Below are 25,851 nucleotides of genomic sequence, written 5' to 3'. Positions count from 1 at the left end.
ATATTATAATAGTCCCAAACACTTTAAAGGCAATTTTCAACGTGGCAATTTATAACCATTAATAGCAGCGCTGCTTAAAATTCAATATCCAATAAATAAGGCTACAAATTGCGGGTACCTCCGAATGACCCTCAGTGTAGAAACCAATAAGATATTAATCAAGAAGCTTGGCTACTTGGTATAGGTATAACTGGGAGGACTGGTTGCTTGGCTGGCTAATGGTTAATCGTTCTGCATGGAGGATGCGTGTAATTTTGGTTTTACGAGAAGACAGGTAAAAGGGAAGCGAAAAGGATTTTTCTCTTTCTTGTCAGTGAGGAAATTGTGTTTAGCAAAAAATCTGAATGTTGACCGGTGAAGATTACGGGAAACTGAATATTGAAAGATGAACATTAAAAAGCGTCAGATAGAATTATAAAGCTACTACCTTGGCAGCATGTACATACAGTGGGGGCCATAGAGATAGGACCACTACTGGTTCAATTTTGAATATGGAAAAAAGTTTATTGCAAGTTATTCTATCTCGTTCGAAATACGGTCCTAAATTTCTACAAGGTTGGTAATTATGTGTGTCAATAGAAACCAGGGGAATTACCTTATACTAGAATTGTACCAGGTCTGTAAATATGAAACCGGAATTTGCCTCCAAATATCCCTACTGGTCAATATAGGTACTACCTTGTCGTGTTATTAGGGTACTACATCTCTTATTTACATCTGAGAATGATTTTCAAATCATAACAATACAGGTTCAATACTGCAGTACAGTTTGCAATGGCTTTGAGTATGTCGAATTTTGTGCCTACAAATTACGATTTGCGGACAGCATTGATTTTCTGTTACCACTTGAAAAAAACGGCTGCAGATTCACATCGCATGCTTGTTGAAGCTTACGGTGAACGTGCCCTTGGAAAATCACAGTGCTATGAGTGGTTTGAAAAATTCAAAAGTGGCGATTTTGACCTCAATAACGAAGAGCGTGGAAAACCAGCTTTGTTAGATGAGAACGATACTCAAACGCAACAACAATTAGCGAACCAATTAAATGTGACACGAGAAGCCATTTCCATTCGTTTGAAAGCTTTGGGAAAAATTCAGAAGATAGGAAAATGGGTTCCACATGAAGTCAATGAAAGACGGCAAGAAAATCGAAATACCACTTGCCAATTGTTGCTTACCAGGTATAACGGAAAGTCATTTCTTCATCGAATTGTGACTGGTGACGAAAAATGGATCTATTTTGAGAATCGTAAACGTAAAAAATCATGGGTAACTCCAGGCGAACCATCAGCATCGTCAGCAAGACCAAATCGATGTGGACGGAAAACAATGCTCTGTGTTTGGTGGGATCAAAAAGGCGTAATTTATTATGAGCTGCTAAAACCTGGAGAAACAGTTAATACTGAACGTTACCGACAACAAATGATGGACTTGCATCGAGCTTTGTGTGAAAGACGACCAGAATATCAAGAACGGCAACACAAGGTGATATTGCTCCATGATAATGCACCATCACACACTGCAAAACTGGTGAAGGAAACGATTTGGACGTTTCATTGGGAAGCACTATCGCATGCGGCTCATTCACCCGACTTGGCACCATCCGATTATCACTTCGATGGTGACGATCGATGGGACACGCTCTTGCAGAACGGCACTTCACCTCTTACGAAACAGTTCAAAAATGGCTCGATGAACGGTTTGCCTCAAAAGAACAACAGTTCTTCTGGCGTGGCATCCACAAATTGCCACAGAGATGGGAAAAATGTATATGTAACGATGGGAAATATTTCGAATAAAATATTTTTTATAATTATTGCGCAGCTAAGTTATGCTTTTTATTAAAAGATTCTGGTTTCATATTTACAGACCTGGTACTTCCCCTGTTTCGTTTAGACAGTCAAAATTAAGGTGGTCATAATAATAGGACCAGTGCATTAAAAACTCGTTATTTTTTAAAAAACCTTCATAATTGCTCATTCATTAGAATAGCAATTGAAAGGTAAGTCTAATTAATTATTTCGATGCATTTTGATGCGTTTTAATAATTAATATACAAACAGATGGGGCGTAAAAACTACTGTTCTTTAACTGAAAGAACTAGAATACAAACACTCAGAGATGAGGGCAATTTCCTTTGTCAAATTTCTCAAAAAGTAGGAAGATCGAAAACGTTAATAACAAATGTCCTTAAACACGAAGAACAACAAGAAAATCGCGGTCGTAACAGGAAAACAACCATTTTGATCGACCGCCGAATAAAGCGAGAATTCCCAAAAAACACTTTTTTAAGTTCCAAAGAACTTCAAAAGGACCTAAAATTGGAAATAAGTTCCAGAACTATCCGAAGACGATTGCAGGAAGTTCATTTACATGGCCGAGTGACTCGGAAGATACCGTTGTTATCAAAAACAAACAAATTAAAAAGAATAAAATGTGCGAAAAATCATCTTCGCTTTGAAAACGAAGATGATAACATAAAATGGTGCAAAATGTTCTTTTTTCAGATGAAACAAAAATTAATTTGTTTGGTTCGGATGGTCGACGGTACGTGAGGAGGCCACCAAAACAGGAATTGCTTCCAAAACATACTCTAAAAACTCTTGAACATGGAGGTGGTAATATAAAATTTGCTCCGGTTGCTTCCCTTGGTTCGGTGTTGGTCCTATTTATTGGATAAAAGGAATCCTGAACCAAGAGGAATACCTTAAAATAATGAAAAATATTATGCTGCCATATGCTTCGGAAGAAATGCCATTAATTTGGAAATATCAACAAGGCAATGATCCGAAACATACGGCTAGGCGAGTGAAACAATTTTTTCAAAATAAAGCAAGTTCTGTTGTGCCGTGGCCTTCGCAATCGCCGGATCTAAATCCCATCGAAAATCTTTGGGTACACCTTAAGGCTGCTGTGAGGAGTCATCAGGTCAAAAATAAAGAAGAACTGTGGTCCATAGTCCAACGGGAATGGGAAACTATTCCTGTGAGCTCTGCCAGCGTTTAATAAGATCAATGCCTAAAAGATTAAAGGCAGTGATTGCCTAAAAGGGAGAAGCAACCAAATGTTAAACTTTAGGCCATATTCAATTGCTAATTTTGTTTTTTTTTATCATGTTTTACCAGTCATATTTTTATGACCACATATTTATGTTGTTTTTATTGTTTTATTGAAGATTTTTATTTATTTTTCGTTAAATTATATTTTTGTATATTGTTTTCTTTATTATTAATTGTATTTTAGTTTTTTTGTTCTAATTTTTATCTCTTTACTGATAAAAATAAAAAATTTAAATTTTTGAAGTGGTCCTATTTCTATGGCCACCACTGTATATATATATTTGCACAAATATTTTGATAATTGAGAATCAGATAGCTGCCCCTCTTACAATTAATTTTCCTAAAATGAAAAAGATTCATTCTCAAAATTTCACCTTTAAAAGACTGCCAGGTTGATCCAAATTAATCAAATTTCTGCTTCAAACCTGAACTTTTATTTAATCAGCTAATCATAGAAGGTATGTTTGACGCGGTCAGTCAGGAAATAGGATCGGTTCCATTGAGCACTCTGTATGTTGACATTTGGGAATATTATGGTGTGAATTCCTCTGTAAATTTTCTAATAGCTAATTTTATTGGCTTTCAAGTTAATTAGGCCTTTATGAGCCATGAGGCCAGGATTTTAAAATTTTAGGAGTAATTTTCGCTATGTTTGGGTTTAGTAAATTGGTCATTCATTAACGCGAATTTATCTACAGAAGTGCTTATTTCTCTTCTTTTTCGAGCCAAACAAGGATTAATACAAGCACTTTTTCAGTGCTTTTTAAATAAGATTTTTGAAATAATTTATTTTAATTCCAGGTAAAATCAATTTTTCTCATAGGATACCCTGTATTTTATTGAATATTATCATCCTCAAACGACGTTTCTTAAACACACTTTCCTATACAGGGTGTTTCCTAACTACGTGTAAAAAACTTAAAGGCGTAATCTTCGACTGATTTTGAGTCAAAAATGTCTAATAAACATATGTCCGCAAATGCCTTGTTTCCAAGATACAGGGTGTTGAAATGTGACAAGAAAAAGAGATTTTATTTCCAAAATGACTCATTTTGGGTGTTTGAATTTTAGAAAAACACTTACCATCAGCAAGGCCGTAAACAAAAACCATATTGGCCATTTCTTGATTAGTGTAATTAGGTATTTGAAAAATTTTCAAAACTGAGGTATAATCTGATTTTTGGGACACAGAACTAAATTCTTTCACTTTAAAGAGTAAAACACCAAAATAACACTGACTATCTTGTTTACAGTAGTGGAAGTAGCAAAAAAAACTAACAATAAACAAGTTAGTAAATACCACCAAACCTTTAGAAACCTTTAAAACCTTTTTCAACGTCTTTCAGTCAACACCCTGTATCTTGGAAACAAGGCATTTGCGGACATATGTTTATTAGACATTTTTGACTCAAAATCAGTCGAGGATTACGCCTTTAAATTTTTTACACGTAGTTAGGGAACACCCTGTATAAGACGTGCTTTACGTATTTTTTTAGGCTAAAATATTTTCACACTTACTGGAAAATGGCAACATAGCAACTTTCCTTTGTCAGCTCAACATGGATGGCCTATTTCAGAAAGTTGTGGGTAGAAAAAGGATAGAGAAATGCGCGAACGTTTTTGTTGCGTTGCCACCACTTCAATTTCTTCCGCAGAACTTTTGAGGACCATCAGGAAGATACTTTAAATTTTTTGAAATAATATTAATTGAATCCTGTTCACTGTTTGTGTGACATTTCTATGTTTTATATGTATATTTTCCCAACATGCCAACGCTAACTTATAAAACCTTTGTTAGAAAATTTTTAGCACCCTCCTAAACAACCTTATTACCAACATTATATATTTTACCACCACCATCAAGTAAATACTAAGTTCCGAGGACTATAAATTTCCCAATCAATTTATATGTATATCGCTCAATTACGGCGCGGCAATAAGGGCTTTGTCGGGCCCTAAAATAGGGCCTAGGTGCGAGCAGGCTCGCCACTACACGCCATAGAGCCGGCTGCCAACCTGACGACCTCAAATTACCATGTTAATTACCATCGCAAACCTGGCACGGCTATGCAGGCCTGGATCGGCCCTTAAAGGGTCTCGTTTATCAGTACTGTTAAAATGTAGCGATGATTGGCAATTAAACAAAGTAGATATCGGCCGGCCAATCGAACTGTAGACCACGCCTCTGTATGTAGTATCGCAGGACTATAAAACAGCAGTCAAGTTTAACGATGATTAAATGGTCGATAAGGAAAGGTCACAGGATGTTAATAGCGGTCAAATTTAGGTGCTGATTTGCGTCGTCATCATGTCTTAAATTTGCAAATATTCCGTATCGGACTTTCCGCTATTAACTCGGAAATCCACCCCTGTTTGTTGGCGTGCAGGTAAGTAATATTAGCCAAACTGGCATGCTAATTTTCATTAATTCCTGCCCAGGTCGGTGTCTTGTTTTCTCTCTGTTTCACCGCCTTTAATGGCAGCAGTTATGGTAATGCCTCAGATAAAGACATCATAACACTTGCCGTAACGATTAAAAAACTACTTTCTTGAAATGGAGACGAGACCCTCAAGAGAACAGGTGCTAATTTTCTACACCTTCCGACTTGGCACGCCACTGAGCTTTTCTTGCTCGCTCTCCCGATAAATCTGACATGGGTTTTCTCCCTTTTTGGCTCTGAAAGTCTGACTTTATATTCGATTTGCGCAAATAGACCCTTTCGACGAGGGCGTTTCTATACGAGCCCTTTTCGCCATCAATTTGCTTTTTATTCGCTTTGAATTTTCTGGCTTTGCGATTTTATTTTTATTCAAATTTCATTGCCCACGAAAAGGAGAAGTTTATCAGTGTCTTTTGAGTTTTTATCCATTTCCTTTTTAGGATGAAACAAAGGTAAAGAAGGCTGGAATATCCATGAATGTCTAAGTAAAGTTGTGTTAATGAATTTGCGGACGGTAACAATCAGTTGGGTACTCCGATTCGGTACTTGGTACGCTACTGAATTTTCAGAAACCCAAACGCCTTTATTTAGAATTTCTTCTTCAGTGGTGAAATAAACTGTTTAACGGTACTAATTATTTAAGTTTTGGTTTCAGAAAATATTGATGATTACAGTGCATTATACAGTTAATGGGATAAGTCACGCCACTGCTTGATAGAGAAACAATTTGTCCATTCTGGCTTTAACAGGCACTTGAAGATTTAACACAACAATAAATGTCGTAACAGCCTCTTCTTACATTTAATATTCTCGTTTAAATCCCACTTTCAGAAAATTGTGAAAATTACATAATCGGTTCTAATACGCTTTTAATTTTTAAGGAATTAATTTTCTAATTATTTTTAATATAATAGCGACGTCTATGCTTGTGGTCTCACACGTGAATAATCAGTGGAGGATTAGGATTTTGGACTTAAAAAATATTAGTACAATAATTATTGTGTATTTCACAGTTTATTGAAGATGACATCCCAGTGTTCTTTACGAACAATTTGTCGACTTTCCTGAATATAACAGATATTTAATTTTTTATTTAATACAACAATCAATCTCGATAAATCCTCGTTTTACATAAGTACAATATTTTTGTTTAAATTCTATGTTGAGAAAAAATCAAAAATTAAAATAATTATCTAGTTAGAACTGGTACGCGTCTAGTTTTCAGGGAACCAATTTGCTAATTTTCCTAGATTTAAAAGACGTTTATACTTGTTTTCTTACACAAACTTGAATAGGATAACGGGTTCTGTTTACGAGTAAGATTGGTTTAATTTTAGTTTTACAAAAAATGTATAAATATTAGTTTGTTCTTGTCAGTTAATTGCATATGAAACGCTATTGTTCTTTAGGTAAACGAATTGTCGATTTTTTCATATAACGCAGACCTAGAAGCAATGTAACAATAAATGTTGGAACAGAGTCGTTACATTCATCCTTTACTTCGAGAATGCACGCTTCTGCTTTTAAACTTGTCGATTTTATTAGATTTAACAGACTCACACCTACAATTAACAACTAGAACAATGACTGGCAAAACAAGTTATTTTTTATACCATATTTTTGTTCAAATTCCACTTTTGAAAAACATTTTAAGTACAATGATAATCATATCAGTACGTCTCTGATTTTTAAGAAACTAATTCGGAAATTTTCGTACGTTTAATTAATCAATTTGCCTATTTTCCTGTAATTAACAATGAAAGACGGGGCTCTATTACTTTTCCGGGTTTGGTACACGTTCATACCTTCGGTGTTATGTAAAAATCAGCGGCCTAACAAATATTTTTACAAGCAATAATGTTCTTATACTTACAGCAACTCTGCTCTCTTTCAAATCCAGTCTCATCGCCAACGCTTCCCTCATGAAAACGTCTGGATAGTGACTTGCAATGAAAGCCCTTTCCAGTTCTTCCAGCTGCCAGCTGTTGAAGTTCGTTCTACTTCGTCTTCGTTTCGATGCTGCTGACTCTGAGTCAGCTTCTCCACTACTTCCTGCACCTGAAACGAATGTTGGTAAATAAGTTACTGAAAAAGAAGGTCCAAAGAGGATATTTGTATTTTGATACATCTTTAATTTAAAATCTGCTATGAAATTATACGAAAACTTTTATTATCAGAAAATGGAAAACGCAAAACCTGATACAGGTAACTTCCTGACATCTCTATCGTTCCCTAAAGGCTGAATTAAGCATTTCACCGGTATTGGCCTAAAAAATTGATAACCTATAAAGCTCCACACCAAATCACAGTTCTCGCCAAATTATATAGAATAATATTTTTTTCAATTATGTATTCAGGATAGAAAATTAATAGAGGGGACTTGCAAGTCGGTTCAAGCTTAACAAAAAGCTCAGATATGCGCTCCTTTGAGCAGTCACAGTGAAGAAAACTTAAAGCTCCTTTTAAAATTGGGAAAAAATGGATTATTCCCGATGGAATATAGAGGCAGAATTATGTTCTGCTCAATTCTTTAGGTTCATTATCGTAACCGTAATTCTTTTTTACACCACATGCCTCTAACGAACGCTGGCAAAGCTGTCCATCGTAATAGAGACGTTATAGACCTTTATGGTAATTGACGATGCCGTATCTTGTTATTTTGCATTTAAAGATCGTCAAAATTGATATAAGGCTCCGCAGCATTTCCAGTAATTACTATGTTTATACACTTTTATATGGATTTTGTTAAAGCCTCAATTTTCAGTAAAGTTTATTGATCTCCAAGATAACCGTTGCTTAACGGATGGTTTTTGTTGAATCTGCGCCCGAGCATTAAAGTTAAATTTAATCATTCTACACGAACACTAAACTGATTAGCATTTAAACGGCCATTACGTATTCCTAAATAACTCATAAACAGTCCGAGGATAATCCTGGGAACGTTATAAAGAAGGATTTTCGACTTAGAAAACGAGACTGACACAAAATGGCTTAACTCGAATGTGCTCGGTCTCTAACAATATCTTAATCAAATGTTTATTGGCCTGTTTATGACTTGAGAAATGTACACAGTGACTCAAATTTATAATCATCCAAGAAAAATATAGCAAATACTAATTGACAGCTTCGCCCGTTATAAATAAACATCGCAGTGTTACCCTTTACCGCTACCTAACTCACTTTCTTGTCATGAATAAACAATAATAATTATTGGTTGTAAATTAACCAATCAGCTTAGTCCTTTCCAATAATTGGAAATTCGTCACGTATCGAGATAATCGATAATGCATAATTTTGGGAAATTTAATTTCACCACGATTAGCATTCGAAGCGTGTCCCCAGCCATGACATGTCTCTCTTTGAAACGGATATTGGAATTTACGGTATTGTCGATTCTCTCCAAATTAAAACGCCATTGTAACTGCTGTAATTAATGGAAATGAGCACAGAAGATTTATGGAAAATTGCAGGTAAAACAGGGACGTAGAAAGTACAAAAATTTGCGCATCTTATGAAAATAACTGAACGTTTCAGGTAGAAAGAAAAAGAATCTTTTCCAGAGTTATGAACTATGGAATTTAATGTGGTTCTCCATGTTATATTGATCGAAAAGCATTCGAAAAATATATGACAAGATCCACAAGAAAAATAAAAAGCAGTTCAGGTTAATTTCTCAGGGTTTGGCAACATTGCGAATAGGGCTTGACCTTGGTTCTTTTGAGCTGTCTTTGTTGCATTCCTGTGTCATTGCGATATGGGAACTGCATTTCTTCTGTTATATGGATATTAACAAGTATAACTTTTATTATGTTTGAACTCTCAGTGGGGGGTTTGACGGTAAATAAACAACCTACTTCATACATATTGAACATATTTGGGTTAACCATGTTTCAAATATAGGGGGAAATGTGATCCGAACATATATTTCCGATGAGGTCGCAAGATATTTAATTCTTCGATTTAAATGATGTCTACTAAAACCCGATTTTCGGTACCCCAAACGGCACAATTAATTCAAGTTAATTTCTTGATAAGGAGATGTTTAAATAAATTGATGAATATAAGAAAAGATGTTAACATAATAAATATATGTGGAACTACGTATAAAGTTCAGGGAGAAGAATGACTTTGAAGATAGATAAATTGACTCCCCGGTTTCAGAAACCGCTAGGAAATCAATTTCAGCCGCCTCAGAAGCATATGTCAAAAAATTAAGAAATTTTTGATGAAAAAAATTATATGGCTTTTGTTACATTGCAAACCAAATTATTTCAGCACAACGAAATTTTTTTATGGGAAAAAGTAGTAACTAAATTACAAATTTCGAACGTAGCTTGTAAAAGACAATTGATTGATAACAAATATAGTATCAGTTACGTTCCTAACTGCAGAATATTTTTAATAGGTTTAATATTATTTTATTGGGACTCCCCCATGAAAGTTAAACACAACGAATGCGATACTAGCTTTCCAAACGCTGGAAATATATCTGGCATGTTTAATTTCTCAGGAGAGAACGTTCATTTTTAATCTTTCCAAACCCCAAAAAGGTGTCATGAGCAAGTTTTAAAAGACACTTTAACATCGTTTAATCTTCAGGGCCGCCACTGGCACTCCTGCCGGCCAAAAAAACGACTTCGAAGCAAGTGAGCTAATAAAGCCATTGGCCGAAGAAAAAACAAGAGCCTCTGGGATATAATCAAGCCATCGAAATGTTGCCATATTTAACAGCTAACTCTTGTTTATGGTTAAAAGAACCGCGACTTTAGTTGATTATGTTGTCCGTGTAATTATCCTCGGTTTGCATATTTGTGGCTCGTTTCATGACTTCAACTGCAACCATTACTTACAATAATCATTATTGAGGCTGTGTCTTGTTAGTTATTGTTTTAGAACGTAATACTTTCCTTTCCGAGATGTTATCGAGGGAAGCTTTCAGTCAATCTGCCTGTTTACAAACCGTTGTCGCTTAATACGTGTGCTCCATCAGAGTTATTAAATTAATGGTTAATCGACGGCAATTTGTATCTCGAGCCTGATGAAGACACTCATTAATATTAAATAGTTAAATTATAAGAGGGAAACACTTAAATCTGGTAAACGCCGCTTGGGATATTATAACGCAATTTTTTATCTTGGCTGGTTGGACAGGTTTCAGCGCTTGCGAATTCCTGCTTCGAAACTGCTATTAACCCCGAATAATTCCGAGCAGAAAATCTAATAATCCGTCATTAACTTCACACCCTCTTACGCGATCGTCCCCCAAATCCCGGAATCAAATCTCCAGAACATCATCAATAGCTAATACAACAACATATTTACCGCAAAACAACCCTCTGCCCGAAAACCAACCTTTGGGACTCTTAAATCCCACTGCGCTTGAGGGTTTGCTTCTGGACCCTTCCCCAAGAAGCGGCTACCACGCTGAAGACTACAGATTACCGAAGAAGCCCCCGATCAGTGGAATGCCCCACTCTAGTGGCGAAACCAGAAAAGAGCAGACCTCAGCCTCTTTATTCGGCCATGATTTATTTTCGTTATTAAGCCACTCTAACAGAGCTAACCTTTTGATTTGTTCTATACAATAATAATAGAGACTGCCATGGAACGAGGCCCGAGGGGCCCATATCTCAAGCGCGGCCCTGGGGCGACGCCCCAACTCAATTTGACGCCACATTATATTCGGAGCTTTGGTTAAACTCGACTCAGACTTAGGGTGAATGCTAATGCAGGATGTAGGTGATGTGTCACTATTTTTTCTCGGTATTATTAATTTGTTAGTTTTTGTTCTGTTTTTTTTTTCTACCCTCATAAAAGTGATTGCTGATTAGGGGTAGGCGATTTGATGTGGGAATCCGACGATGATTGAAATCTCAAAGATGCAGGCATTTTCATTTCCCTTGTGTGTTTGTTTGAGGTTTTCCTTAATTAAAAATTATAATAGTGATTGTCGAGGCACTCCTTAAGGCACGTTTAGCTACTGTAGTACTCACACCACACTATAAAAATAATTTAAGAAACATCCGATATTTCTTGCGTTTTTACATTGATTTTTAATTAAAAAAAATATATAATATAATAAATTAATTAAATATATGTACTGACTATTCTGGGAATCATCAAGTTTTCGAAATATTCGGCGTTTTTCCAAGCTTTAGGGATTTTTGGCTATATCCACGTTAAGACCAAAAACTCGTTTTTTTTTTAAATCGAACTCCTTGAATATTTCAAAAGTTTTCAAATCGAGTTACTTGCAGGATGAACTTTTTATTCATGTTTCTATATTTACGTATAAAGGTTTTTCAGATGCTATTTGAGGGTTCAACAAAGTGGTGGGAATATTTTACAATGTCTACGTTTAAGAATCCGCATCGCCATTTTTTTTTAATGATTATCCTGTATAATTATGGTCATCTTACCATCTTGGTATGAAGATTTTTCTCAACAGCGAAGGCTCGTACTGAATTGTAATGAGTGAAACCGATATCAAGTACCCTGGAAAATGTTCGACGGCCTTTTCTTGCTCGTGTTTCTAGGCAGCAAAAGTGGTACTTTGATTTGCATACTGCGGTTCTTCGGCTAAAATAAGTGACACGATAGAGAATGTCCAAAGAACTTGCGTCTCCATGAAGTTCTATCCGCCAATTTGGGTGAAATATTTTTGAATTGTCAATTTTTTTTCGTAAGATGAGTTTGGTAACTGAGTAATGGGAGCTATAAGCACAAGAAACGGTTTGCTAAATTTTCTAAAGTCTCCCGCTGGATCCATAAACTGTCTGATGCTCGTCCAATCCTGACACTTAAATGTTTGCAAAAGAGCATCCTCGTGTTCCAATAAGAGCGTTAAGGCGCAGATCAATGCCATGATTTCTTCGGACTATCTAAACTAGTCGAAGACGGCTTATAACTTCCCATACTATTAAGGCGCTTCTGGAATGTTAGAATAGGGCATAACAGCGATATCCATTTAACCAGCAAAGTGCATCTTTCCAAAGCAAGGACCGCGACCATATCGTCCATTACCATTTAAGTACGAGCGAAAATGGACTTTCGTCATAGCGAAATTCAGTTTTAAGCATTGTTGACATGCGTTGATTCCATTCTTGTTCCAATAATCGTTTTCTTCGTAACCTGTTCCTTACAAAAATGGCTCTCGTTAGTAATGTTCGTAGACGTGATTCTTCTCAGTTATTACTGAATCAGATGATAATTGTTAGCATTCGGTTTTCTTCTGCTCTGTTTTCTACAATTCTAACATCTACCGCACAAATTATTTTCTATTCGACAGCATTTAAGTGGATTTGAAGTGTTGTCGTTTCGATTTAAGGAATGAACTCTACGTTTACTAGCTTCATGGCACCTTAATACCAGAATTAACTCAGTTCGGTTAGCAGGACTTTGTAATCGAACGTTCTCACAAACGGTTGTATTATTAATTCCACCAATTAAAATAGATAAAACCTTTTTCCAAGTTAATTCGAAACGAAAACAGCAGAAATCCATGATTTTGATTTCAGCTAAAGGTCTAAAATCGGAACACATTTTAAATAGGATTTTATGCACTCTAAGTTTACTTCTCCCGGATTCATGTTCAGGAATCATCTCTAAGAGATCTTTTTGGAAGCCAGACCAAGTTAGTGGTAGTGCAGCCCAACCCTTATAAAATCGACGACCCTCACCGCAAAGACCTTTTGCTTTTAATTTTAACATCACCAAGGTGGCATCCTGTTGATGAAGAGTGACTTATTGCGGACGTCACATGGCAAAATCCGAGATTCGAGACATCCAAATATGACGATTGGACCCAACATACATGTCTTAAACCAATGTTGCTTATTTCACAATTACAGGGTGTAAATTTTATTTTAAAATTCCTTAATAACTATTTGTGTTTTGGTCTAATTTTTATGGAGCTCTTAGAGAGCGCTAGCTACAATCCACCGCTTCGATATACATATTTAGTAAAATTTGTTTAAGAGCGTAATTAGGTCACATTCTATGCAATATAATGAAATAGCATCTATTTTCTACTCAAAAAAGGTATTTTCGTTTAATCACAATATGTCTCTTCGTTTACGAAATGATTCTCTATGAGCTAATTCACGTCGTATCATTTCAAATCCTTAATTGACTTTAGAAAATTAATTATTTAAAAAATTAAATTTCTCAACCATTAAAAAAAATTGAAAAGCCATTAGCAAATAAAAAATAAGTCTTCTTATAAAATTAATTGGAGCGAGAACAAATCTAAAAAAAAGTCATTATGCTTTGGCATTTTTACTTTTAAATTGCAATGTTTTACTTAAAAATAACAACTGACAAGAAAATAGTCTAATTACATACTTGGATTATCTTAAGTAACAATAGCTAAGTAATGCGTTGCCATGCGAGTGAACCACAGCCACTGTCGTTGAGGATTTGAAATGGTACGACATGAATTAGCTTATGGGCGAAAATCTCGCAAACGAACAAAGATATCGGAATTAAACGGGAACATCTTTTTAACATAAGAAAATAGACGGTCCTTCATAACACTAAATAGAATTTGACCTTAGTCGCACTCATAAAAAAATATGGTCTAAATACAACGAAGCGGCAGGTAGTAACTGGACACGTAAAAATTAGACAAATAATCTTAAATTTAAACCTTTAACACCCTGTAGTTTTTGAAACACGTAATATTGATATAAGGTGTGTTGGGTCTAATCGTCATATTTTGGTGTCCATTATATCGCATTTTTCCATATCTCATTCCCAATGGATTTCCTCGTATTTATTTCGAACTCTATTTACTTCATTAAGCCACTTTTGTACTGGGTAATTGCTTTGGTTCAGATCGAAACTTGTGGAACTAAATCACAAAGGTTCCCTTGAAATTGCTAGTGGTTCTGCTGAGTTAACATTAGTTACGACGGTTTTATTTGAGGGGGGCGGTCAATCAATTCATTATTAACTGAATTATCTCAGAATTTAGTTTTAATAAAGCAGCCTGCATACTCATCAAAGAACTTAGTAAAGTGCCGGTATCCATTGCCGAACGTTGACCAATTTTTCATCTCACTCGTCTATGAGGCGGTTTTCCAAAAGTTCAAATTCAGATGTATAAAACGTATTATTGGCGGAGTTAAGACCATCCGAGTTTGTGTAATCATTGGTTACATACAACCGAGCACCTTAATCTTACAAAACCTATCGGTCAACTGTCTTAGAAACAGCATAACGTTTCAAAAGCACCAATCTTATCCATGCTGTTTACTATAACTATCATGGGCTCAGCCCTCTGGGTCCATGTTTATGTTAACAACATATCCATTAAGTTAATGTAACTGATAAATACCGCTCTAAAGTGGCGGTGACACCGCAGGCCGTCTCGCACGAATAGAAATACAGGTGGTTTAATGTTGTGCGGTAAAATACGTGTCCCTATATCTAGATATACATACAGCGTGTTTTAATATTCAAGCGTTTTATTAAACTATAGGGATTTTCAGCAAACGTCATCGTGCAAGGAATCAAAGCCCGGGTATCTAAACACCCTGTATACAGGGTGTTATTATTTACGTAAGCAAACTTCGAGATGTGATTTTTTAAAGTTATTCTAAGGAGAAAAGTTTAGATATACATACGCCCGGTAATGTTTCGTTCTCAAGATACAGGGTGTCAAACATTTTTAAAAAATTGTTACATATTAAAAAAACTGCTAATTAAGAAGAAGTTGCAAACTAGTATAACGTAGAAAGTTGGTGATAGTTTTAAATGTAGTACAAAGGATCCTTTTTTTAACTTAGAAATTGCGTGCCTGCCTTTACTAGTGACGCGCACAAGAGTAACGCCGGAAATTTAAGTAAAATCAAACAAAAAAAAACTTTATTAAAATAACATTTAAACAAATGGTACGCATTTTTTTAAAGTAAAATATACAGTAGTGGTCATAATTATAGCAAATTTTTTTTATATATTTTTATATAATTTTAAATAAAATGTATCTGTTCGGCTAAACCCAATATACGTTTTTATATTATTTATCTTCCACAACCGTTGATGTTTAAAATGCATCCAAATGAAATAGCAACAATTCCTATAAGAAACTATGAAAACATATTATATTTTTTCAATACCGGACAAAAATATAGCATCTCTTGGAATTTTAAAATTTCACTTGATTTACAGAATTGTGTGATTAGAGACGTTTTATATTCTAAATTAAATCGACGATTTTCATTATGGGTCGAGGTAAAACGATCTCATTATAGATCAGGAAAATTATCATTGAGCTGTATTAAAGTGGCGAAGGGCAAAACGAAATTGTAAAGAGTTTGGGTGTGCATAAGTCAATTGAATCTCGAATTATTTACAAATTCAGACAAACAGGAAGTGAAGCAGCTGCAAAAAATTCAGGACGCACAAGGAAAACTACAAAAAGAACTGATAAATGGATAATTCGAAAATGTCAAAAAAATCCATTTCTATCATCCACTCATATAAAATCACATTTAGAGGAAACGGGCGTGACTCATGTCAGTTCCAAGACCATAAGAAGAAGAGTAGTGGAAAATGGATTATTTGCTAGGCGACCAGCGAAAAAACCATTGCTGTCTAAGAAGAACGTGAAAGCCCGACTTCAGTTCGCGCAGAATTACCAACACTGGACATCTGAACAGTGGAAATTGGTAGTTTTCAGCGATGAGTCCAAATTTAACTTATTTAAAAGTGATGGCCCATCATACGTTAGAAGACCCAAAGGCGCAAAGGTTGCAAAAAAAGTTTGTTTTACCAACCGTAAAACATGGAGGAGGTTCGATTATGGTTTGGGGCTGTTTCACTGGTTTTGGTATATGTCCGCTTCACAAAATAGAAGGTCGCATGGATCGGTTCATGTACCGAGATATCCTCAGGAATCATTTACAACCATATCTTGAAGAAACCATGCCACTAAGAAGCATTTTCCAACAAGATAATGACCCCAAACATAAATCGAAACTTGTTTCAAAACTTTTTAGAGAGGAAAGGATAGAAGTTCTTGCTTGGCCATCGCAATCTCCCGATCTCAATTCCATAGAAAATTTGTAGGAATATGTGGATAATAAAATTCGGAATAATACATATTCCAATTACAGGATTTATTTCAGGCACTTCAAGCAGCCTGGAAGAGTATTGAGAACAATTACATTAACAATTTAATTAATTCAATGCCACGAAGATGTGCAGAAGTTATTCAGCAGCGAGGGTATTATACAAAATATTAATTATTGAACAATTCTTTTGTAATTTGTTGAAGTTTTATTACTCTTTATAATTATTTTGGAAAAGTTGCTATATTTTTGTCCAGGTCGAAATAAATATATTTTTTTATTTTTGTATACAAAATATTATTGTTTTATTGTTATATACTTCTATCGTCAAAAGTAATTGTAGAATCATATTTTCAAAATCTATTTTGAATTTAGGCCGTTGAGTCTAAATTATTTGAAATTTTAAAAAGTTGCTATAATTTTGACCACTACTGTATATTTAACAATAGTTGATGAAAATGCCTTTCTTCAACTTCGATGCAAACATTAGCTCGTCTTAACATCGATTGCCAAACACGTTGGAATATTCCGGGTGTATATCTTATCTGATTACATGAATCCCGTGTCCGTTTTATGAATTATTATTCAGTATTGACCGGAGTTCTATAAACGAAGGATTTTACATATCTCTCGAACAAAAAATTCAAACCAATTTAAATCCGATGACCTGGATGGTCACGACTGCGCATAATGCGAAAAAATATAAATGGTATAAAAAGTATACGTAACAATAATAACAGCAAATAATACGGGCCAATTTCAATAAAATCGGCTAAAGGATTATTAAGATTTTTACAAAAAAAAAACGATTTTTTGAGAAGGGTTTGACACCCTGTCTCGAAAACGAAGGATTACTGGACTTACGTGTATATAAAATTTCGTCTTAAAATCACTTAGAGAATCACCCCTCGAAGCTTGACCACATGGCAAAATGGCACCCTGTATATTTTTCATTTTCATATCTATTAGTATGCCAGTGAGTTTATCCCTTATTAGCCCTAAAGGGGTGTTCATGAGTGCACCAAAAAAATCCCCCGATATCCCATAGCTTTACTTTATTCTGACTTCAAATTCATCTAAAAGGACTGTCAAGCTAAATCTCACCATTAACACTTAGCTACCCAAATCCGCATGTCAAGCCCTCAAATCCCCATCATTCCTCATCCCTTGAGCGAGAAAATTACCGCAAATAAATATCATCAAATGTGAACGCGGCGTTACAAATGCAATCTGGTAGGGGAGCAAATAACCTTAATTTCTATTCCTCACCCGTTTGTACGCGGTGCAAGTTAAGTGGAAACCCCCCCTAACTTCCAGTGGAACTGCGATAATCCTCCTCATAACCGTTTTCCTTGTATCCAGGAGTTTGTTTGGGCTTTCTGTGTTTTACGGTGTTAAATCCCGTTTCGGGTGGTGTGAAAGAGAGAAACGAATCGTTTAAGGGATGGTTCAGACGAGGGCGAAGGTCGGTTCATTATGGATTTCTTTTGGGTAAACAAAACTAGTTTAGTGCAGGTTGGTTATGGTTTGGCAGAGTCCATTTTGATCCAAAACAAAAGAGGACAGATATAGTTAGAATGTTTTCACATTTTAATACAGTGAAAACTCTTTTAACGGGCACCTCCAATAAACGGATACCGCTGCTGAGAGGATACTTTTTCACAGTCCGAAGCTTGGTTGCACAGAACCTCATATAAATGGCCCTCCCTTGAAAGGACACTCCCTTGGGCGGACGCGGACGCGATAATTCTATACAAAACGCGTTCAGAACTCTCTCTTGAACGGACATTATAAAATTAATTCAAATCTCTTAGATCTGGACAGCATCGCATCGGCAAGGTAGATTGGCAGGGAGTTCCCCGGCTACAAATATGTTGTTCACTTTGTACAATTTTTGCTCCTTGGCCTCTTTGGATATTTATTCAGTGTTTAAAATGAGTGGAAAAAATGTTCGGAAACCGTCGCACGTTAATTCTTAAAGAGAAAATTGACATAGTGGAAACATAGAACAAGGAAAAACTTAGTATAAGAAATTTGTCAAAACGTTTCAGTATAGGAAAAATACAAGCTGCTGGAATTGTTAAGAGTAGAAACGAATTATTACACAATTGGCAGTTTAATGATAATACCCAGGTGAAACGAAGTTTTATGAAACCAATGGGCCTAAATACCGATAAGTTTTGTTGTGATCGATTCGTAAAAGCAAAGAACAAACGCATTCCTTTGTCAGGTAAATGTACAAGGCGGGGGTGTAATTATTTTTTTTAGTTAAATTTTTCTAGGGTCCTCAGTTCGGGCTAAAGCAAAAAATATTGCACAAAGTTTGGGGTACAAAAATTTCAATGCGTCATCTTGGAGGCTTAAAAAATTCGGCAACAGGCATCATATAATTTTCAAAGCCACATCTGGAGAGACTGGAAGTTTCAATTCAGAAGACGTGGAAGGGTTCTTAATTAAGATTAAGTCATTGATGAAGGATTATTCATCAAGAAAACTTAATCGTTATCAAAGTATCTTTACCGCATACGAAACAGATCTATTTTTTTCGCGCTTTACTGCACAAAACTTTAGCGTTTAAACGAGAGAAGTGCACCAGTGGAAAATTATCTAAAGAAAGACTTACTACTCTGCATTGTGTTAAAATGGATGGAGAGGAAGAAAGAATGCTGGCAATCGGTAAATCAAAAAATCTAAGAGCATTCAAGAATATTAATGCGAATAATTCGCTTTTGTATGGAAAAGTAATAGAAAAGCTTGGATGACATCGGCTATAATGGAAGAATGATTAAGAAATTTTAATAGAAAGATGAGAGCAAAAAGAAGAAAAATTTTGTTATTTTTAGACAATGCGTGTTCTCACCCTAAAGGCATTCAATCAGAAATCATTCGACTATTTTTTCTACCACCAAATTGCCCGTGAGTAATTCAATCTCTAGATCAGGGTGCTATCAAACATTTCAAAGTTTCTCATAGTTCAACTATGGTTAAAATTTGATTATCGAAAATAGAATTTGTGATAGTACTTGAGGGTTTACTAAAATTATGAATATTCTGGACGCTATTTATTTTTTAAAAACGACCTGGCAGAAGGTAACAGAAGAGACAATTAAAGATTGCTTTCGTAAAGCTGGAATGACACGAGCAATTGTGAAAATAGAAAACGGAGATGATTCAATAGAAGATGATCTACCTTTGTCTGTCTCATTCAAAATGTTGCGAAATTGTGAAGCAATAGGGATTAATAGCAATAAATTGGACGACTTTATTAATATTGTCACCGACTTAATATTGGAACATGATGATGGAGGTTTTACTGTCGATTTTGTAACATTAGGAGAAACTATGCACATTTTGGATGGCTCGGATGCAGAATCGAATATCAGTGATCTAACAAGTTCCCAAAATTTTCAACAAGCTATTTGTTTGGTCACACAATTACAAGAATTTGCCAAAAATAAAGAAGACACAGTAACAATGAAGATGTTGTATGATTTAGAATTACATTTCCAAGACAGCAACATTAAAACGAAAACTCACCATAGTACGTTATTAGATTATTTCAGCGTAGAACAATTAAATTTGTACATGGATTTGTTTATATTTTACTATCCAAGTCACGGAATATATTGATAACTGTATTATGCTTTATTACATATGTTTCAATGCAGTAGGTTTTGTTTTTGTTTACAAATTTCCATAAGCGGACACCTCTATTAGCCGAAGATATTTTGACAGTCCCGACGGTATCCGCTTATGAGAGATTTCACTGCACATTCAAAAAAGGAAATAGTACATGATTCTGACAGAGAGAGAGAGAGAGAGAGCAAGAGATGTTTATTGAAAACTTGTTTTTCTATGAAGTCTCAGTATCTTAAAATCCTAGAGAAAGTCATAGAAAAATTTACTGTCAAAATTTTTACTCATTCAAAAAGCAAAGTCACACACAAGGTGTTCTATTTGCAATAATCCTAATTTGTTGTTGCAAAAGAAAAAAGATGCAAATGCCAGATTCTACGAATAAATAGTAATGACCTGGTTGTTTATAATTGCCAACGACCAAATCTTCAAGACCATTTGTGTATTCTATTCGCAGTTGTCATCTTGTCATCATTCTGTGTTAAGATGTACCGATAATGATTGTCATGTAGAAGTGTTGAACTCACGTTACCGATCAACTTAGTTGTGTATTCAATTTATATCTTCGGTGATCGTAATTTGATTTTTAAACCTGCTTTCTGAATATAAAATGGCGTACCCGTAATTCCCAATTCGGGGAAACAACAGCCATTCTCAATATTCCGCATTAATACCTTGTCAATTCCCACAATTGAATCGGCTTCAATTGTTAGTTGATTTATAACGACCGTTAATCGCTAACACGCGATTGGTGCGTATTGCTGATCCCGTTGCCATTTTGCGAAAGGATTGGATTTAGACGAGCGGAAACCTACTGAAAAACTATCTCTCTACGTCACTCTCAAATCTCGTGGGCAATTAATTATTGTAAATTTAAACCATCCATACATAACATCAATTTGCTAAGCATCTAATAAAAGTTCGGAAAATAATGGTTTTAAAGCGACTTGAAGGTTTAAATCCGCTAGTCTAATACCAGATATCGTCCATACCAGACAAATCAATGTATTTAGTTGTTAATTCTAGGCCTTTATCAATTTGTACCGATTAGTTTTAGCACCGTGCCATTAGCTAGACTAATAGTTTTGTTAGCTTCGTTGGTTCGGGCTTTTAACATTGTGGAAACTGATCGTTTACAACGTGTCGATTCTAATGGCTGTCGTTTGTTTTATGGATATTTTATAGGAGGTATCTAAAATTCGTTTAGGATATACTAGAGTTTGCTTCTGGTTTCCGCTGATGCCACGCTGCATCGATAAAGAAACTTGGAATAGTCTGGGTAATACGAATTTTGTCGCGGCTCTGAGATAAGGGGTACGCCACTGGTTTACATAGACTCTAAAAAATCAAAAAGCTATTTCTAAAATGCGCGAACTTGTAGTTGACACTGAAACAATCAGTGTCTTAAAAAGGACAGTTTGAAAATCTGTCGAGAACACTGAGGAACCATTATCTTATTTAGTAAATTTATCTTTCTCCCAGAAACGAGGTACACCACTGATTGTCTAGACTAAGAAAATTCAAAGAGCCATTATATAAATTCGCACACAGGAAAAACTCAGAAGGTTTCACTCAAAGTTTTCCGTAGATATTGCAAAAATTAAGGTCGTGTCGCAACGAGGAGAGATTGAAAATGACTCTAAAATCAGTCGAAACGTCTGTTCCTAAACTTTATTCTACTTGAAAATAAATTAGCTACGAAAAATGAGATACTCCACTGAATTTCATGCACACGTAAAGCTCGTGGTTTTTTTTTTATATTATAAGAACTTTCAATAGCATTGGAAAAGTTAAAGTCGCCCGAGTCACAATTGGCAAGCAGCTTTAAAGATTAATAGAAACGTCGTCCTTGAACTTTATTCTATGTAAAAACAATTTAGAAAGCAAAAATGAGGTACGTCACTGAACTTCTTGTATTACAAATTCTCAAAGAATTAAAAATCAGGGTTGGGGAAAGCCAGCGATAGGTTGAACACAACTCTGAAAATCAAAACAAGTTTTATTCTACTTTACGACAATTTAGATCAATTTTTATTTCAAAATCCACGTTTTTAACGGATAGAAAATAACAAAAATGTAATTCCCGTTATTAATTCATCTTCGGTCAGTTTACTTCGGGAAAATTGCTACACCACTGGATTATATTTTATTCATTTAACTCCGTTATAGCTTACAAATTTTGAAATTGATTCAGTTTCTACATACTTCTTAGACCCTCTCTGAGGACTTGCTATCTTTGCCCACAATCTCCAGATGAACGAGCAAATTCCGCGTTTAATAAAAGGTTAGTTCAGGTTAGTCATGTCGAAAGTGTAGTTCATAATTTAAAGTATCTCCTGCCCGTTTAACTTTGGTTCCCTCCACCATTTTCTTGTACTTTTTCGCAATTTCTTCCAAATTAGCTTCAAATTCAACCAAGAGTGTTTTTGCCTCTTTCATTTGTCGACGATCAACAGACTCCGTCTGCTAGGTCTTTGCCCAAATGCGATGACATAATACCCTCTTCTCTTGGAGGCTCTATTGAAAACCTCTGATAAGATCATCCCCCGGATCATATAATTTTATATCCGCAGACATTCTGCGAAAATAAAATATGATAAATAGAATCAATTCGTCTCGGAAAATAGAATTTTCCAGACGGACATAAGGAATATGACTAGGGGATTCTTATCTCGATAAAGGCAGGCACGGACTCGGCACTGGAAGCCCCGGGGATTATTGGACACCGAGCGGTCAAGTCCAACCCTGCTTTATTCGATTATAAACATCTAGTCTCGGGCTACATCTTTTGATTTATTCAATTTTTGGAATTGCCGGGGCCACGGAGATATATGCCAAAGATAAAATCCAGTTCCAGAAAGGACATCTATATCTATACTCGAATACATACTCGAGAGATAAGGAGATTTATTGTTTTTGGCAGAGTTGGAATGGGAATTTTTAAGAAAAAGTTGCCCTTTGTTCCCGAATTTGGCAGCTACTCGTGAGATTATTAAGAGCAAAGGAGTTAAAATATATTTAAATGATATCAACTTTCGCTTTTCAGTCGTTGTTTAACATCAACAATCTATCGGAATCGACTATCCTTGAAAGGTGGATTTAATGATTTGCATATAAAGTTAATTGAAAATTAGAGAAACGAGATTTTTTAATTATGATCAACCAGGCAATTCAATTTGCTCTGTTCCGTTAAGAGGAACAACAAATCAACGTATTAAAGTCAATGGATGTAATTTATGCTTATTGCCTTATTTATGCCTTTTTCATTAGTTATTCAAACTAGTTCCTTGCGTTAATTATTGTTTTTATTATGCCATTGATAACCCAAAATGATCTCACTCCAGCTTCAGTATTTAACTTATGTAAAACTTTTAAAACTTTTGGGGTTTGTAAATAGGGCAAAGAGCTCCGGTCTTGAGGAATTCCATCATCCTCTTGAATTATGCATTAAGATTAAATGCAGTAACTCTTCGTGAGGTTTTTTTTAACTTGATCGCTATGTCTGATTTTAGATAGTAAGCCAAGAATATTATAGATAATTTTAAGTGGTACTCACGTTACCTTATTTTAAGTAGTAAAATGCATAGTTATTGAGATCTAATATCGAAAATAAATGAAAAATTACTTATGCAAAAATTTCGAAAAGTGCTCCTTGAGCGATTCTGATGATGTCAAATTTAGAAATCAATGCGTTTTCGTAACTCAAACTTTCGAATATCCAAGTAATGATAGTTTATTAATTTAAATCGAGTCACACCTATCATAATAAAATTAATATTAAATTTAAATTTACTAAGGCAAGTGCTCGAAGTACTCGCCATATTGCTCCAGGCTTGCATGTAATCGGCACATAAAATTGATTTCCTACGACTGCCATAAAAGTAACCAAAACCACATTAATAATATATCCTGAAAATTGTATATAGCAAACTGCCAACAACGGATCATGTAGGCATGCACGTGCTTTGCGCACTCCTATGAGTGTAGGAAGGATACTTTTCACATGCTTATCAACGCATTATAATATTGCTTCTTTCCAGATTAAAACATTCAATGAAAGACATTACAATGTTATAAGCCCCATGGGACAAGTGTCACCAAAACTTGAGGAACTGCCATGCTTCGTGTCTTTAATTTACTTTTTGTATTTATATCTTGATTTTGTTACAAAGCTGCTTTTGGAATATACATTTAAAATATAAATGAAAGTACAGAGTGTCTCACGTAATGGGGCTATTCACCAGTCAAAATATAGAGATTTGAAAATATTCAGATACCTACCGTATAGTAGCGCAAAAGCTATCTCATGTTGACACTTTCTCTTCTGCTTTCCTAGAAAACGAGAGGAGTTAGCGCTCTTCAGAATTACAGGGTGCCCAGATAACCCGTATTCCATGCTCTAACAGATACAGTAGAACTCATAATAAGTTGATTTAACTAAACTTGCGTTAGTACAAAAGTTGATAATAACAGAGCTACAGAGTGTCAAAGTTGAAAAAAGATATCCGGTTTTGTTAAATATCTTTAATAACTAATTTCACAAAATTTCGTATCTGGGAGTTCTTTTGGGATAAGAAATTCAAATTTGTAAACGATTTTGTTGTATCTTCTAGAAGGTGCTGCAAACGACCATTAGGATACTTTTAAGCCGTCAAAACTTGTTCTGCCACGGTGTATGTCAATTTCGGGTAGAAAAATCTTTCACCCTATCTTTTTTGCTTAAAAAACATTTAATTATTAAATGTCGTTAAAGTCAACTGTTTAAAAGGTATTAGCGATTTTATTAATAGACACAATTAGTTTAAGGCATTTTATTACAAAAATTGCAGAGCAAATGCTCAAAATGCGCATCATTTTTTTTTTTTTGGTATTGTGACTTAGGTTTTTTGTTGTTTCTATGAAGACCTTTAAGTAAACAAATTGAAGTAACACTGCTCATCTTATTTCCCTTTTGACGATATTGAACTGCTGAAGTTTTATTAAGTCAATAACTATCGGTTTTTCACAATGAATATTTGCACCTATAATGAGAAATTTGGCATGTTATCGGCTTATGGATTTTGCGAGGAAAACGGCTGAGAAAGTGTTCGAATTTGCAATAAAAGATTTGCAAATAGTGAAACACCTAATCATTAAACGTTTGCAAATATTGAAAAATAACTTTGTGAAAATGGAAGTTTTGACAAAGTTTGACAATAATTGACGGGCGTCGAATTTGGACAACTAGAACAGTAGGCAATGAAGAAGCTATTTTAAACAGAGTCGAAGAAGGTCCGAAAATTAATATCACACGATTAAAAGACAACTTAGCAGTTCCCAATAGTACAATTCACGAAGTTTTGAAAATGCAATCATTATACCCTTTCCATATACAAAAAGTACAAGCTCTTTTACCAATCGATCTTGGAAGACGTATAGCTTTTCCTGATTTTATTCAAAATCAGCAGGTCTATAATCGGAATTACAGTAAAAAAAACTCTTTTCACCAACGAAGCTTGCTTTACTAGATCCGGGATAACGTTCATAATGAACATGTTTATAGTGATGAACATCCGCGCGCCTTCAAAGTATTTATCAACATTCATTCAACATTAATCTATAAACCAAAATAATTGGCAGTATTATTCTCGGGCCTGTTGTGAT

General features: G+C 35.1%; 1 protein-coding gene across 2 annotated transcripts in view; it reads right to left on the bottom strand.

Annotated features, from left to right (window-relative positions):
• Window positions 1–25,851, bottom strand: part of LOC136343058 (homeobox protein unc-4-like) — a 41,637-nt gene that overhangs the window by 9,124 nt on the left and 6,662 nt on the right. For both annotated transcript variants that reach the window (XM_066289430.1, XM_066289431.1), the window contains exon 2: window positions 7,374–7,558. In XM_066289430.1, coding sequence (XP_066145527.1) covers window positions 7,374–7,558 — 185 coding nt within the window. The remainder of the gene's footprint in view (window positions 1–7,373; window positions 7,559–25,851) is intronic.

This window comes from Euwallacea fornicatus, chromosome 13, assembly GCF_040115645.1.
Source record: "Euwallacea fornicatus isolate EFF26 chromosome 13, ASM4011564v1, whole genome shotgun sequence".
NCBI lineage: Eukaryota > Metazoa > Arthropoda > Insecta > Coleoptera > Curculionidae > Euwallacea > Euwallacea fornicatus.
This window is presented reverse-complemented; position numbering and strand designations above follow the sequence as displayed.